This window comes from Anolis carolinensis, chromosome 1 (assembly GCF_035594765.1).
Source record: "Anolis carolinensis isolate JA03-04 chromosome 1, rAnoCar3.1.pri, whole genome shotgun sequence".
Lineage (NCBI taxonomy): Eukaryota > Metazoa > Chordata > Lepidosauria > Squamata > Dactyloidae > Anolis > Anolis carolinensis.
The window spans coordinates 252,149,052-252,165,696 of NC_085841.1; the positions used below are offsets into that span (position 1 = coordinate 252,149,052).

General features: G+C 36.8%; 1 protein-coding gene across 5 annotated transcripts in view; it reads right to left on the reverse strand.

Moving 5' to 3' along the window:
- The window catches only part of znf148 (zinc finger protein 148), a 56,034-nt gene that overhangs the window by 14,718 nt on the left and 24,671 nt on the right, over positions 1-16,645 (reverse strand). Inside the window, exons 2-5 of one of the 5 annotated variants that reach the window (XM_008109423.3) lie at positions 16,293-16,551; positions 11,137-11,265; positions 9,147-9,270; positions 8,494-8,577 (exon numbers count right to left, since the gene is read on the reverse strand). In XM_008109423.3, the coding sequence (XP_008107630.1) occupies positions 8,494-8,577; positions 9,147-9,270; positions 11,137-11,265; positions 16,293-16,535 (580 nt within the window). In that variant the 5' untranslated portion in view covers positions 16,536-16,551. Of the gene's footprint in view, positions 1-8,493; positions 8,578-9,146; positions 9,271-11,136; positions 11,266-16,205; positions 16,552-16,645 lie in introns of all 5 variants that reach the window. The other 4 variants (XM_008109413.3, XM_003214868.4, XM_008109398.3 and 1 more) reach the window with 4 other exon arrangements.

Genomic DNA, 16,645 nt, shown 5'->3' on the forward strand with positions numbered 1-16,645 from the left:
ATGCCTAATTTATTTATATCAGATATCTTGTTGAATTTGCAGAATTTAAGATTTCTATTCCTGTATTTAATTTAGTTATATCAATGACTAAAGAATTAAAAGTATGAATAAACCTTTTTAATGATTTTCACTGTCACTTATTTTGTATTAAAGTTTAGTAATACTGGTCCATTTTGTACCTGTTCACTAAGTCTAAAATAACTATGGTAACTAAACTTTAGATTGTGAAGATTACATTTTGGACAAACTATTTCAACAACAACACGTTCTATGTAAAGGTTCAAACCAATATTTTCAGTATGTAGTCTTGTGCCTCATCAAGTCGTTTCTGACTTATGGTGACCCTTAGGGTGACCCTTACTCTTTTCAGTACCACATCTTTTCCCTTTGCTTTGTTTTAAGGTCAGTATCAATTATCTTAACTTTCAACTGTAACACTTAATAACCTTGATTTTAAAAATAATTTTCCTTTCCTTTTCTTGTCTATTTTATATACTGTAATACTAGGCTGTGGCGCAGGCTGATAAAGCAGTCAGCTGCAATGGGTCACTCTGACCAAGAGGTCATGAGTTCGAGGCCAGCTCGGAGCTGTGTTTGTCTCTGTCTTTGTTCTATGTTAGGGCATTGAATGTTTGCCTTATATGTGTGATGTGATCCGCCCTGAGTCCCCTTCGGGGCGAGAGGGGCGGAATATAAATGCTGCAAATAAATAAATAAATAAATAAATAGCTTAGGGACCCGGCGGTGCCCGGGTTATTTGAAAAAGGCATTAATTGTCTTTGAATGTTATGTATTCTGTTTGGAGTGGGTGAACTACAATTCCCAGAATCATGGGTCAATCCTCCCCAAACCCTGCCAGTATTCAAAGTTGGCCATTTTGGATCTGTGTACCAAGTGTGGTCCAGATCTGTCGTTGCCTGATCATCGCCTGGCTGCAGTACTCTCTGGATGAGGGTGAACTACTACAATTCCCAGATTCCTAGGGCAATTGTCCCGAAACATCTGTCAGTATCCACAGTAGGCTATGTTGAGTCTATGTGCCAAGTTTGGTCCAGATCCGTCGTTGGCTGGGTTCAGTGGTCTTTGGATACAGGCGAACTACAACTCCCAAAATCGAAGCCCATTCCCACAAACTCCTGCAGTATGTTCAGTTGGTCATGAGGCTTCTCTGTGCGAAGTTTGGTCCAAGTCCATTGCTGGTGGGGGTCACTGTTTCTCTGAATGCAGGTGAACTATAACTCCCTTTCCCCCAAACTTGTCCAATATGTTCTATTGGTTATGGGGACTGTGTGCGCCAAGTTTGGCCCTGGTCCATCATGGCTTGGGTTCAATTACAGGTGAACTATAAATCCCAGTACCTGCTACTCCAGGCCAATTCCCCCCCAAAACCCACCAGTATTCAAATCTGGGCATATCAGGTATGCATGGCAAGTTTGGTCCAGTCCCATCATTTTTTGGGTTCATAGTGTGTTCTGGGTGTAGGTGAACTACAACTCCTCTAAATTCCCCAGTAGGAGTCACAATGCTCTGACTTCATGCAGGGTGAACAACTTCCACCATGTGGGGTCAATCCCCCAAACTCCTCCAGGAAATTTAGTTGGTGCTCAGTTCTGCTCTGTTTGTTATGCAGACAAATTTGAAAGGGAAGGGCAGTAGGCAGGGTCATGCAAATTTCACACCAATGGAGATCCCTGGGATGCCTGCCTGTGGTGGAAGAAAATGGAAAATCTAGGATGAAATGGTCCCCGAATGAAAGCATTCCTTGGGTAGTAGTTCATAGTGTTTGGGAAGGACATTGGCAGGGGTTGGGCTACATGTTCATGGAGCTCGCTGTAACTGCAATTTCAGTGGAAAAGAGTGACTTGGTGACTCCTCAGCACTGGGAACTATAACCTGTTTGTGGAGGCTGGAGGCTGTCTGAGTGAGCGAACACCCGTGCCACATACATACATATGGTTTTTTACTTTTATTATGGATATAGATTACAATTCCTTAAAATAAAAGCAATTTGGTCTCACTGATTTAAAAGTAACTAGCCCCGAGACTGCAGTTTTCTCCCAGGGAAAGTGCTCTCTCTCTTTGTTGAATATACACAAGGCTGTTTTCTAGGGCAGAGAAATCATGTGAACCAAGAAACAGATTATAGTCAATTAACATGCATATAACACATGTATTACATAATTTGACATATCTAATGCATTCAAGAAATGTATGCAATTTTAATGAAAAAGTGATGGTGAGAGGAAGGGATTATTAGAAAATATTCCAAAACAGCACATGGCATAAAGGCAGGGATAAGTAATACCTCAATAGGTTAGTCATCTGATCCAGTATGATTTGCCATGTTTGCATATGTTGCAGCACCTCATTCCAGAAAGTGTACTTTAAAATTTAATTATATTGCCATACAATATTCAGGTGACTCAAAAAAAATAAAAGAATGAACCATGTCTTCAGCATTTTAAGTAGTTTCTCTCTCACAAAAATCACTAAGTACAAAAAGGTAAGTAAACATAATCACACATATTTAAGTATTTCAAAACACATGAAAATTATCTGACTGTATGATCCAGAAACCATGGAGGAAAATATTAGGCATCCCTTGCCATTCTAATCATAGAACATTATACTCCTCCCCCTCAAAGTTGCCTGACACAGATGAGTAATACTAACAAGAAATCAGCATCAAGTACAGGAAGCTTTACCAATTGATGGCTCCCCGATCTTTATTACAGACTAGAATATGTGACAGAAAATAAACCCCACATTCGTACTCCTACAGAAAGAGCAAGCATTAAAATGACAAAAAGTCTTAAGAGGTGGCAAAAGGTGTTTGCCTATATTTGCTCATAGTTCACTTGCAAGCCAGGATTGTAGAAAACAGTCAGATTTTGGTTTGAGAACAAACTAGGCTTTATGCAAATCCTACTTTCCCATAGTCAATGTCATGCATGGTATTCTATAAACCTGGAACAGAAACTTCTTCCCTGAGTATGCAGCAGAAGTGCTCCTGTTATACGAGACAAATACAGCTAAAGCTTAACTGACTAAATAATCATTATATTTATAGATTCTACTGAAAAAGCATCAGGGTTTCAAGCTGGGTCACACTGTTTTCACACTTAGATTTGCTCTATCATCTCCTATCATTGGATAGCCAATACTCCAGAAGACAGGAGCAGAATTCAAAACGATCTTAACAGATTAGAGAGATGGGCTGAAACTAACAAAATGAAGTTCATCAGGGACAAATGAAAGATACTCCACTTAGGCAGAAAAAATGAAATGCAAAGATACAGAATTGGGGACGATGCTTGGCTTGACAGCAGTACGTGTAAAAAAGATCTTGGAGTCCTTGTGGACAACAAGTTAAACATGAGCCAGCAATGTGATGCAGCTGCAAAAAAACCAATGGGATTTTGTCCTACATAAATAAGAGGATAGTATCTAGATCCAGGAAAGTCATGCTACCCCTCTATTCTGCTTTGGTCAGACCACGCCTGGAATACTGTGTCCAATTCTAGGCACCGCAATTGAAGGGAGATGTTGACAAGCTGGAAAGCGTCCAGAGGAGGGCAACTAAAATGATTAAGGGTCTGGAGAACAAGCCCTATGAGGAGCGGCTTAAAGAGCTGGGCATGTTTAGCCTGCAGAAGAGAAGGCTGAGAGGAGACATGATAGCATGTATAAATATGTAAGGGGAAGTCATAGGGAGGAGGGAGCAAGCTTGTTTTCTGCTGCCCTGCAGACTAGGACGCGGAACAATGGCTTCAAACTACAGAAAAGGAGATTCCACCTGAACATTAGGAAGAACTTCCTCACTGTGAGAGCTGTTTGGCAGTGGAACTCTCTGCCCCGGAGTGTGGTGGAGGGTTCTTTTTTGGAAGGTTTTAATCAGAGGCTGGATGGCCATCTGTCAGGGGTACTTTAAATGTGATTTTCCTGCTTCTTGGCAGGGGGTTGGACTGGATGGCCCGTGAGTTCTTGTACTTGTACTTTTGCTGCTGTACCAATTGAGCTCTCCAGAATACATATGAAAATCCCAAGAAACTGAATATATATTGGAAGTCTAATAAATTATTTTCTTTAACTTCTACTATTTATTTACTTAATTTATATCTTAGTTTTCTCCTGACATATGATGCAAAGTGGCTTCCAATAAAATACAGCTAAACATCTAATAACTATTTAAAAACAATTAAACAATCAATTTTTTTAAATATTATTTTCAAACAATTTAGAATACATTTAAAATATACTAAATTTTAATTTTAATCAGCACATTAAAAACACTTCTGCCACCACCAGTTAACAGCCAAAGGCTTATTTTTAAAACAAGGCTATAATCCTTATTCTTGTCAATACAAAGAAGCACTCAAGAGTATTCATCTGAGAAGTCAACTGAACAAAGCCTCAGAGGTCATACAAACACACTCAAACAACAGGCTCTATTTACTCTGAATAATTCAATTCAATCTATGAACAAAGACTAAACAAAGTTAAATCCAAAAAGAATGATAATGAAATGTAATGCAAAGACTGAAGAGGAAAGATGACAATTAAAGAAAAAGCAAACATAATAAAAAGTTAATTGTGCACTGATGTACACAGTCCAAAGAGAACAATGTCCCAATATTATTGACCTGGCATATAAAAAGACACCAGAGAAGACACTTAAGAAGGAGACACTGGAGATGCTTAGACATTGAATGGGATTAATGGGTGCAAGGCTTCTTTTAAAGTTCTATTCAGTATTCATCTAGACAGGCCAAATGTCTTAAGAGTTTGAAGGCATACTTCCTGTACGAACTTGTTTTTAAAAAATGTACAAATGATGTGCCTCCAATTTTGGCCTATTGTACCTAATTCCCGGGAACAGCTTTGATTTTTAAATCCAGGGTAAGAAGTGTTGAGAGATTCTGAATCAAACAGGGATTAGTATTTCCTATTTGTATAATTTCTTCTTCATGCGTTTGAGTGGCCCCTATAATGATACAATGCATGAGGATGTGCTCTTTCTTACAAAGATTTTTCTATGATCTTTGTTCCTTCAGTAAATATCCAGAAAAGGGAAGTAATCTCACCCATGCTACACTTCACATCAGACAACGCCCCCCCCCCCCAAAAAAAACCCCCAACTCAACAAATCCCAAAACTTTTGGGCAATATAGATGACCTCTGAATTATAGAATATTCCAATCAAGGGCTCACCAGACCCAAAACTATTGTGTGTGGATCACAGAGAACACAACAGAGAACTGAACTGACTGGAAATGTTTACAGAACCCTTGTTAAACTCTGAGCTATTCAAGATAGTTGTTGCTATTGTGCACCTTCAATTAAACACTCACTTTCATATAGTTTCTACAACTGAAGTGATTTCTGAATCAGTAAGCACTAATTTAGACAACTTTGGGACTTTTCATTTATTTACTGATTTTTTATCTTGCCTTTCCCCCGATATAGGGACTCAAGGCTTTCACAAATGCACACAAACATTTCAATGATTAAAGAACTCCAACAAAGTTCAGGGGAAACTAGGAAGAAAAGAAACAAAATTGAATAATTTAATTTCCTAGTTGGTTTGTAATGCCATTCCTTTCTACTTTTATTATCATGTGATTTGAAAGCTGAAATTTAAGAAGTATAAATAAAACAACATGGACCTTTTCTCCTCACTGTGCCCCCTCCCAATTAAAACCACTGAAATAGAAGAGTAATTGCATTTTGCTAAAAGAATGATGATGAACTCTTCAAATGCTCTTCTCGTTGGAGGTGAAGTACATCAAGAACCTGATGACATTTTGATACAATTCTTGATTATAAGGTTTTTAAAAAATAATAAGTTGCACCTCAGAAAATTATGGTTAAAGTCAGTAGTGGTAAATGTTTCTTATGGGTTCTTGCACAAAACACAATGGAGACAAACTTCCAATTTAATTCAAAGATACACCAGTATTTAACTACAGGTATTCTTGCTTTTTTTGGTTAACTTTATAATTATATTACACAACCACAGATTTTAGATGCTAAAAAATCAATATCCCCTTTTCCAACCCCATCAAAAACATTACATGTCACTGTATCCACTCTACACTTGGCTGCCCAATGCATATTGGATATGAGGATTCAGGTCCCTACTTCCACATGAACTTATGTGGTCACCTTGAACTAATCACAGCTGAATCTACCTTACAGGATTTTGTGGTGATATAAACATGTGTTCTCACCATTACCATCTGAAGAAAATGAGCTATTCCTTCTTTTTAAGGAGGGGTAAATTAACCTTACTTAAAAAAAAAACCTTTCAATATTTCAATACCTGGGAGAAGGGGTACAGTTTACTAGATTAGTGGGTTTAGTGACAAAAGGTACATTTATCCACATGAAGTATGACACACAGGCACATTTCTTCCCTCACCAACAAAAGTGCTCACCGCATGTTTTTTTTACTGACAACTCCTTCATCCAAAGGGTTTGAGAAGTTCATCCTACGCTTCCTGGAGCAAGGCCATTTCCTTTTTTAAATGAACAGTGTGGAGCAACATGCCCCAAACTGTGTTCTCACACTGACACTGCTGAAACTCTCTTTGGCCCAGTTCCTTTTAGGAGCCAACCCAGGATTTTATCAAAGTATGTCTATTTTATGTGATCTCATTAGTTTTATGATTTATTTTATTGTTGACTGATTTGTTTTATTGTGTTTTGTATGGCCTGTTTGGCCTGGGCTTGGCCCCATGTAAGCCACCCCAAGTCCCTTTGGGGAGATGGGGTGGGGTATAAAAATAAAATTATTATTATTATTATCTTCTCCTCTTAATCATTTTTTAAAACCAGCTCTTTAATAGTTTATTCTCATTTTTCCTTGCTTCTTATTCGCAAGGTCTTTTTTTACCTGATTTCACAGGTCACAGCAAATGACATCACACCAATTACAGGAGAAAGCATAAAGTACTAGTAGCAAGGGACAAAAAAGCTAAGGGAGAAAGCTTCCAATCCAGAAGACTTTTCTTTTTCTATACATCTAGCATACCTGCTTTGCATTGACTGCTTGATCCCATGCCCAGGAGTGCACTCGAGTGGAGAAAATTAGGTGGCTGCCCACACAGGGCACTAAAAGAAAAACATTTTGAGTTTTCTGCACATTGGAAAAATACTGCTCCATGCGAGGTGTCCAGGCCCTTATGAACTGGTAAGCCCCCAGTGCTTTGCACTTGTGGTATAACTGCCAGTGGTATAACACCTATGCCTAAAATACAGCTATAGCCAAAAGACAATCCCTTCAGCCTCCATTTTACCTGGAATTCTGAGTACCAGTTATGGAACTGCTGTTTCCTTTTTTATTAAACCAAATTCTCTTCCTTAGCTTTCCTTCCAGGCTGCTGATTATGTTTGTTTTGTCACAAAAAAACATCATTAGTCTTGAGATATTTGTGTTCCACAATTTTCATTGTCATCATCTCTGTCACATACCAATCTTCTCTTCATCATTAAAATGATATATTCTAGTAAAATGTGCAACATAATCTATCATTCCACTGCAGGTACAGTTATTGCAAAATGTATAAACATCAACTGGACTGGGTTTTTTAAAAATAATAATAAAATCAATTTCTTGCTCTATTGTGAACATGCCCAAAACCATATTGTTTAATTAAAGTGAAAGCAGCTATACCAAAGAATATCAGCAGGAGTTACAGAAAGTGGGGAAGTGAGAGAGAAAAGAATGGCCTAGAAGAAATGTAAACCAAAGTGCAAACCCAAATATTAGTAATATTTAATGCAAATGTTCCAAGAGTAACAGGACATTTGTGCATATAAATCCCCTGCAAAAACAATAAGCTGAGTTTTTTTTAAAGGTTGACACACATATACAGAAGTAATTTAATCAAAATGATACCTCTCACCAAGCAACACTCAGCTGGTTTGCGAGCTCAATTTTTCTGAAAAAGAAGCTGAAAATTGGCATCTAGAAGTCAAAAAGAACTGTATCTCCAAATATTTATGGAGGTAATGAAAGGCCATGCACCAAAATGCCAAAAACCCATTAAAGCCAAGCCTGTTTACAGAATGTGGTTTTACAGAAAAAAGTGAAAATAAACACATAGAAAATAACTATTTTTCTTTAACTGTGTACCTGTTTTTTATATTGAGGTTTTGCTTAAGTTCTCTCTCTCGCTTTCTCTCTTGTATAATTTTCTGTATTTTTTTAAAACAAGGTACAAATCTCTAGGGGTTAGGCATTTTGGCCGCAATAGTTCTGGGAGAATGCTTGTTTATTATGTTACACAAAAATAAACACATTTCCTCTGAAGCTTTGTTCACATCCACTATTAGTTATGTGGCATTGGGGAGGAAGGTAAAGAAAAGCGGCAAAGCTTGATCACACACCTATATTACTAAAACAGAGACTGCATAATCACCCAGTTTTTAGTCATCTTTGAAGTACATTTTTAAGCACACCAGTAAAGATACTCAAGGCACTATACTCACCAGTATGAATCTTCTCATGTCTCTGTAGCAGGTACTTCTGTATGAAACGCATCTCGCACTGACTGCACTGAAATGGTTTTTCACCTTAAACAATATAATTCCACATCTGTAAGTTAAAAGCTACAAACAAATAATTTGTGTCTAACAAATTATGTTGAGATCTAAAATATTCAACTGTTGGAATTCAGAATCTGAGTGAATTCCAAAATAAAATATGCCTGAACTATCTGGGTGAAAAACATTGGCTATTAATTCTGTGAATCTATAATGCTAACAGAGTGGTGCAGCTCATCAACAAAAGTAGGACACTAAACTGGATTTAAACACCTATTTCAGTTATCCAAACAGAGATCCTTCATTGCCCAAATAAGAACCAAGAGCCTATTTTCTAAACAAGACAAAACTAAAATTTGGATTATTTATGAATACAGTATTATCTTTGTTTAGAAAATACATCTGAGTACACTTCAAAGAAGAACATACATTTTATGGTATTTTTTGACACCTTGGTGCATGGAATACCCAAGTTTAGATGCCACATTTCCTTCATTTTAAAATGGAAAGTATGTATCATTTCCCATTATTCAGTGAATTACTTAGGGTTCAGCGGTTCTTTAGATAACAAAAAAAGACAATTTAATTTGCACTAGTACCTGTATGAATGAAGACGTGCCTTTGTAAATGGTAGTTGGTTCTAAAGGCAGCATTGCAATGCTCACAAATGTGAGATTTGGTGGTTTTCAGACCAAGTGATCCATCCTCATTTATTGTAAGGATCTATTTTTAAAGGGGCAAAATTAAATCTCACATTAATTTCTGTAGAATGGTATTAGATCCAACCAAATAACAACAGAGAACATTTATATAAAGTCACTCTGGAAAACAGCAGGAGATTGTACAAATTATACGCCTCAAGTATTCCTCAGGCGACAAAACTGAATCTTATATTTTAAATGTTTAAGACATATAGGAAAAGGCAATACACCAGATCAGATCAAGCAGTACAATGTTTGATGATCTTAAGCTGTTTCAGTTTTAATGATATGTGACATACAATAAAACCTGACACTGTTGATTACTATTCAATGTTCAAATTGTTTTTGTATTATGCTGTGTTTTGTTTTATATGATTCTGCATCTAGAACTGAGACCAGTAATCAAATAGCTATTTTAAATGCACATACACTTTACAATTTAGCAACTGCAGAAATACCTGACTGCTTGCTTTTGTCTCCTCAGTTTTAAAAGTGGTTTGTCATGTCACAAGCTGCCCTTCACAAATACAAGCCTAAACTTGGATTCATGAAACATGAATCCAGTTCTTATAAGGATCTAAGTGCTGGTACACCCTTTTGAGTTTGTCCCTGAAAAAGATGTTTGAATTTCATATTGCTAATTAAGGATAATCAGACATAGCAACACAGAGAACATGTTCTGACACAGATACTAAAAGTTCTGGACCATTTGGGCAATTGCCACAAGTGGCTTGTACCATCATAAACTTTGTACAGTAGAAACACAACTATATAATTACTTACATTTGCTACTCAAAGAAATCTGTTCTCACTTGAAATTCAGCTATGTAGAGTTTTTTCTTACTCTAACATAGCTAATATTTAAATATCAAAAAGCTTCACAAACTGGATTGTATAACATTTCAAAAGTACAACTAGGTGGAATTACAGTCTTCAAAAACTATACTATGTCTCTGTAGGACACATCCTCTTGTCCAGTTCAGACATTTTCCTATATAACACTAATAAAAAGCAAATCCATGATTCATTCCAAATTAGATGTCTACTAATATGAGCCTTTTATCCCTACAAGACAAGTTGGCTTGGGGTGAGGCGAGGACCTGTAACCATACACAAAAATGATTTTAATTAAACTGGTCACAGCTTTTATTGATATAATTTGCTACAACCTTTATGGTATAGGAAGTGATTGATCAGGAGGCCATGCTGAGAATGATGCAGATGTCTGCCTGAATGTTGAGTCTTTTAAAAAATAAAACCTACCTTGTTGTGTTTGGAATATATGCAACAATAATATCATTGGCAGTAGTCAACAACATATTCAGGTTTTACATTTAATTTCCAGGAGTGGTTCAGACAGGAACTTGTATTTTTAGGCTCACACCTCAGAACCTTTCCTTCTAAGAGTCCAACTGGGCCAGACTCATTCAAACCCTGTAACATAAGAACCTCCAGATGCACTCTAGGTAAAGAGATGGTGCATATTTTCCCCTATCTTGCACAGCAAACAAACATGCCATCCACCAAGTAAAGCCCTGAGTATATTCTAAGGTAATTACTTAATTTCAGGTGGACTCAATACCTCACTTCAACACTAATGTCCTGTCTGCTTAAAATGAAAGTTGTTTAAATGAGTATGCTAGTTAAATAATTCCAACATTATTTAAGATTATTTAAGAGAAAATGAAGAAAGAGCTGATTGGGGATCAGATGTAAAAGTATGCTAAATATTCATGCTGTGAAAAGAAGTTAAAAAAACATGTTATGAATATCTTTTGACTCTGCTTTGAGATTATAGTTAGACCACGGAATTTATTATTTCTAAACACTATTATTTCCACTTTCTAAATCACCAGACTGCCTTCAAGGTTCAAATTAACAGTCTTACCTTTGCTGGTGAACGCTGTTTCCTTTTCTTCTTTTTTTGCATATCTAAGCCCTCTCGTATTAGCTTTTTGTCCCTTTTCTGCTGTTCTGATACATCAGTAAAGGTAATTTCTTGTTTCACACTGATCTGCTAAGATATCAAATACAACATGTTATTTAAATGTACAAGACCTTTTGCAAACTCTTAAGATATCTCAATATCATCAAGAGCTATTGTATACCCTTTCTTTTTTAAAATGGAACAACTACTTTCAAACGTACATGCCCTTATTGCTTGGATATAAATAAACATTTTTAATCAATATTGTATTTTACGAAATAAAACATCTTTAATTTTTGATTCATATCTGTGGCAATAAGCACAGTGTGTTAAAGCGCTGAGCTGCTGAACTTGCGGAACAAAAGGTGCCAGGTTCAAATCCCGGGAGCGGAATGAGCGCCCGCTGTTAGCCCCAGCTCCTGCCAACCTAGCAGTTCAAAAACATGCAAATGTGAGTAGATTAATAGGTACCGCTCCGGCGGGAAGGTAACAGCGCTCCATGCAGTCATGCCGGCCACATGACCTGGAGGTGTCTATGGACAACGCCGGCTCTTCGGCTTAGAAATGGAGATGAGCACCAACCCGCAGAGTCGATCACGACTGGACTTAACGTCAGGGGAAACTTTTACCTTTACTTTAAGCAGTGCTTATTATAGCCATATTACTAAGATAACTGAGCTTACAAATGAATTGCTTCTCCACACAACTGAGATAGAGATGGGCATTGTGTGATCCTCCAGATGTTGTTAAAGTACAACTCCCATCATTTAGACTCATTAACTATGATGGCTAGTGCTTCTGTGATAGTTAAAATTAAATAAAATCTGCAGAGCCACATGACTGCCAACCTACATTAAGCTTATGGCACTTATGCTGGCACTTGAACCGTGTTTTTATGCTCCAAATCAGGGAAGGACAACTGACTCTTCAGGTATTTTTTGGCTTACAGCTTTCATCAGCCCTAGCTTGCACAGACATGCCAAGAAACTGAGGCCCCATTTAATGCAATTTGAAACTACATTATATGGTCAGTGTAAATGCCTATAATGCTGTTCAATGCAGTCAAACTGCATTATATAAGTCTACACTGATAATATAATTACTTTGCCACCAAAGTAAATAATTTTAAACATACAGTATTTCAATTCCAAAATTTCCCTGCCCCCGTAAAAATACCATAATAATTAAAATGCATTTCAAGAAAATGTCTAGAGGTGGCTGCAAGTAGCACTATCATGTAAAAAAATTAGTATGGGATCCAATTTCCATTGCCAAAGTCAGGTGAATCATATAGTTGAAAGGACTGGAATGGTCGTCTAGCTAATTTCCTGTTAGTAAAGGAGTCCACTGATAAATAGAAAGAAATGTTTACATCTCTATAACCCTCTGACCAAAGGCACTATCTTTTTCTTGACAGTGGAACCGAGTACTTCTATGAGACAAGAGGCTATGCTGACAGTAAAAGTGCTGCTGTGAGACATGCTTTTGCTGGGGGGCCAGGTTAAATATGCCAGATAGCTACTAGGCAGGAACAATAATGGGAAAGTGGCACTGGCAAACTATCTTACAGAAACAATAGCAGTGATACCATAGCTAAAAACAGAATTGCACAGATGGAGGGACCATAAACCCCCTGTTAGTCTTTCACTATGAAAACCCTATCATGGAATGATCCAAAGCCAGACAGCACCAGAAAATGAGTGTCCTAAGTCAGATGGCACCCAAAGAGCTACTAGGGTATAGCAGAGCACAACTACCCTGTTTCCCCGAAAATAAGACATCCCCAAAAAATAAGACCTAGTAGAAATTTTGCTGAATTGCTAAATATAAGACCTCCCCCGAAAGTAAGACCTAGCAGAGTTTTTGTTTGGAAGCATGCCCAGCGCCTGCCAAACAGAACACCAGAGCATGCAGAATTGGTAAACGTACATACCAGTTGTACATGGAAATAATGGCAGTAACAAGAAATTCTTGATAGGATCCACAGTTTGTCTAGTTATGCTGGTTTGTGATGACAACTACTGTACAGTATATAATAAATGTTCATTTTTTTGTTCAACAATAAATGTGAATTCTTCTTCATGGAAAAATAAGACATCCCCTGAAAATAAGACCTAGACCATCTTTGAGAGCAAAAATTAATATAAGACACTGTCTTATTTTCGGGGAAACACGGTATGAATAGTGCTGTGGCTAATGAGGTGAACAGACTCAAGCTGAAAGGATTTTCAGCCCTTGACATACTTGGGGGGTGGGGGGAGAAAAGTCTGAAGTTGCACAACACATATTATAATAACATGGAATATGAATCAAAGGAAGCTAGATATAGCAAAACAAGAAATGGAATATATACATGCAATACTTGGAATGTGTAAACTAAAGTGTACAGGAATGGGACACTTTACTTGTAGCACTTTTCTGGCAACCAAAATCAATGTGGTTCAGCCTAGCACAAAAGCTATCAGACAGAGAAATGTTCAGAAAGTGAGTCTAAGGTATATCCCTTTTGCTGTTTTCATGCCCCTCTCATGTTTCTATTGCACACAGATGCAATAGTTATATGTTTAAACATATACAGTTGCTGTAACATTTGCTTTCTCTGATATTTTTCAAATTAGAGTTTCAATGACAAAATTCTAATACAGCACTGCACCAACCCCCTTCATTGATGCAAACAATTCTGAAATTCTCAAATTATTAAATTATAGTAAGAATGCAGTCCTATACTATAGTCACTATTTTAAAAGTCCAGAGAGTCCCCAGGTTACGGATAAGATAGGTTCTGTAGGTTTGTTCTTAAATTGAATTTGTATGCAAGTCAGGAAAGGTACATTTTAAGTGTAACTCCAGCCTGTATGTGTGTGTGTGTGTGTGTGTGTATATATATATATATATATATATATGGAGAGAAAGTGTGTGCGTGTGTATATATTCGATAGCATAGTAAAGGGTTAACAGTCCTGTGATGTTTGTACAATTTGGTCTAAAACTAAGTGATATGTTTTAGCTATGGTCCTAAAATCAACAATAGCATTATACTTCTGTGGTGGAGGCTCCTTCTTTGGAGGCTTTTAAGCAGAGGCTGGATGACCATCTGTCGGGGGTGCTTTGAATGCGATTTCCTGCTTCTTGGCAGGGGGTTGAACTGGATGACCCATGAGATCTCTTCCAACTTTATGATTCTATTATTCTACTTCTGTAAAATAATAGAATCTTATTTTACGAAGTACTTCCACAGAAATGTTTACGATACTGATACCAATAACATTACTTCAATAATGCAATGCTGGAGAAACCTGTAGAGATACAGGGATGAAATGGGCCTCTGGCCATTGCACAGTTGCCTACGCCATTCTGAAAGATCAACTTCTATTTTTGGTTGCAAACCTTTCAGTATTGTTTTGATTACAAAACAAAACATGTTTTGAGAACTAAATCCAGTAACTAGCAGTTGCAATAAAAGTTTTCTCTTCTCCTTTCCTTTAGATTATTCCCTGAACTCTGTTCCAGAGTGATTTCTAACCCTCCAGAGATGATTTTGAGGGTGCACACTGGGGTCACTCCTTTTGCTTCTGTTGAATTTAAGGGTTCCACCTGCAGAAGAGTAATGTTTGAATCTTCCCCCTTATTTCTCATTTAAGAAACGAAAATTTAGACGCTATTTGGGTATTTATGTTTCCATTTTTTCAGTATCACAGAATATTGGTTTATTGTCAAGCCACGTTTAATTTAATGCTCTGTAACTAAAGTATTTGGTTTTTTAACATATTGTATGTTAAGGTGTAAAATAAAGAAAGGGACCTTTTTCATGTATGGTGGTCTTGTGCAGGTCTATTGGGAAAGAATCATAAAAGAAACAAATAAAATGAAGTTTTTGAAAAAAATTGGAAGCTGGCCTTAGCATATCTGATGGGAGAATTTAAGAAATAAAAACAAGGGGAATTTATTGATCTATAAGTACAGAGGGTTAAATAAAATTATTTATAAACTCTGCATTGATCAGTGTCAGGAGCCAAAGTGGTAGGTCGCATCGGGGGTGGGCTGAGGGGTAATTGTACCCGCTGTTAGGCGGGTTGTCCATGTATGTGCATATGTATATGTTTGTAATGTGTATTATGGGTATTTTACAATTTTAAAATAAAAATTTATTAAAAATAAATAAAACATTTTATGCAAGTTAGCTGCCGTTTTGTATTTTTTAAAAGAAGTGGGTTTAAAAATCTTTAAAATAAATTACTGGTAAAATTAATTAATTTTTAATTAATTAATTAAAATTAGCCAGCTTGTCTCCATGTATCGAATAAATCCCAAAAGAATGAAATATTCTTGCGCTTCTAAAGATGAAAACAGGTTTTAGCTCAACTGCAATGTGAGAATTCTTATCTTGCTCAGAATTACTATAACTATTAATATTACTACTTTTAAATTCACATGTTAAATCAGAAGAAACAACCTGAGCAATAAATGATTTCTACTGATACGGCAGGTACAATATTTAAAATATGTAAAGTATTTGTATAATTTATGTGGATGCATCCAAAATCAAATGAACAGTGTCTATATACTCTTGAAGAAGTACATATTTTTATTACTTTCCAGCATCAAGAATGCCAGAGGCTGTAAAGAAAAATAGCAAAGATTGTTATCCCAAATAAAAGTCTTGTCTTCAAATAATCCCTACGTCAATCTTGCCACAAACTATACTTCTCATTGATCTTTTCTTCTCTTTTTTATTCATCCCACTTTTTTTACAAATGAAATAAGGTAGTTATGAGTTGCTAATTTTTCACACATACTGCTCATAACTTACAATTTGATTTGGTCTCTGATTAACTCCTTAACCATGTAAGAAATATAAATAAAACAAGGCAAGGAATGTATAGTTTCTCTGCTTGCTTTTGTTGTAAAGGCTCCAATTGTATTTCCCACAGAAGTTACTCTGGTTTTCATTTGGTTATTCCTGCCATGTTTTTAAAATTAGATGAGATTTCCTCAATTGTAAGTGGACAGTGTGCTAAAGAAATGCTTACAGGAACACTAACTGCATACTGAAGTCCTTGAGGAAGCCTGTCATGTCCCTCCATCTCATCATCATTTTTTACCGTCTCTTCATGTACCATGAGTTCATCATGTGAAATCATTTCTTGTTGTCGAAGTTCACTTGCTCGTAGTACTTCATCTGGCGAAAGCATTTCTTGATGTGCCATAGCCCGGCCTTGAAGGGCTGCTTCCTGTCGTTCCATAGAAACTGATGATTGGTCAGATGCAGCACCCATTCCAACCATAGCCCTAGATGATTGCATTTGCTCTATGCTACCACATTTAAGAAATAATCCGCCCAGTTTATCTTCAATGTTCATTCTTAAGTGCAATAACCTATGGGAAAAAGAAATCCAGAATTAGCAAGCTATGCAGAGTACCGAAAAACTACTTGTGAGGCAGAGAAACCTATTTCTTCCTCATTGATATA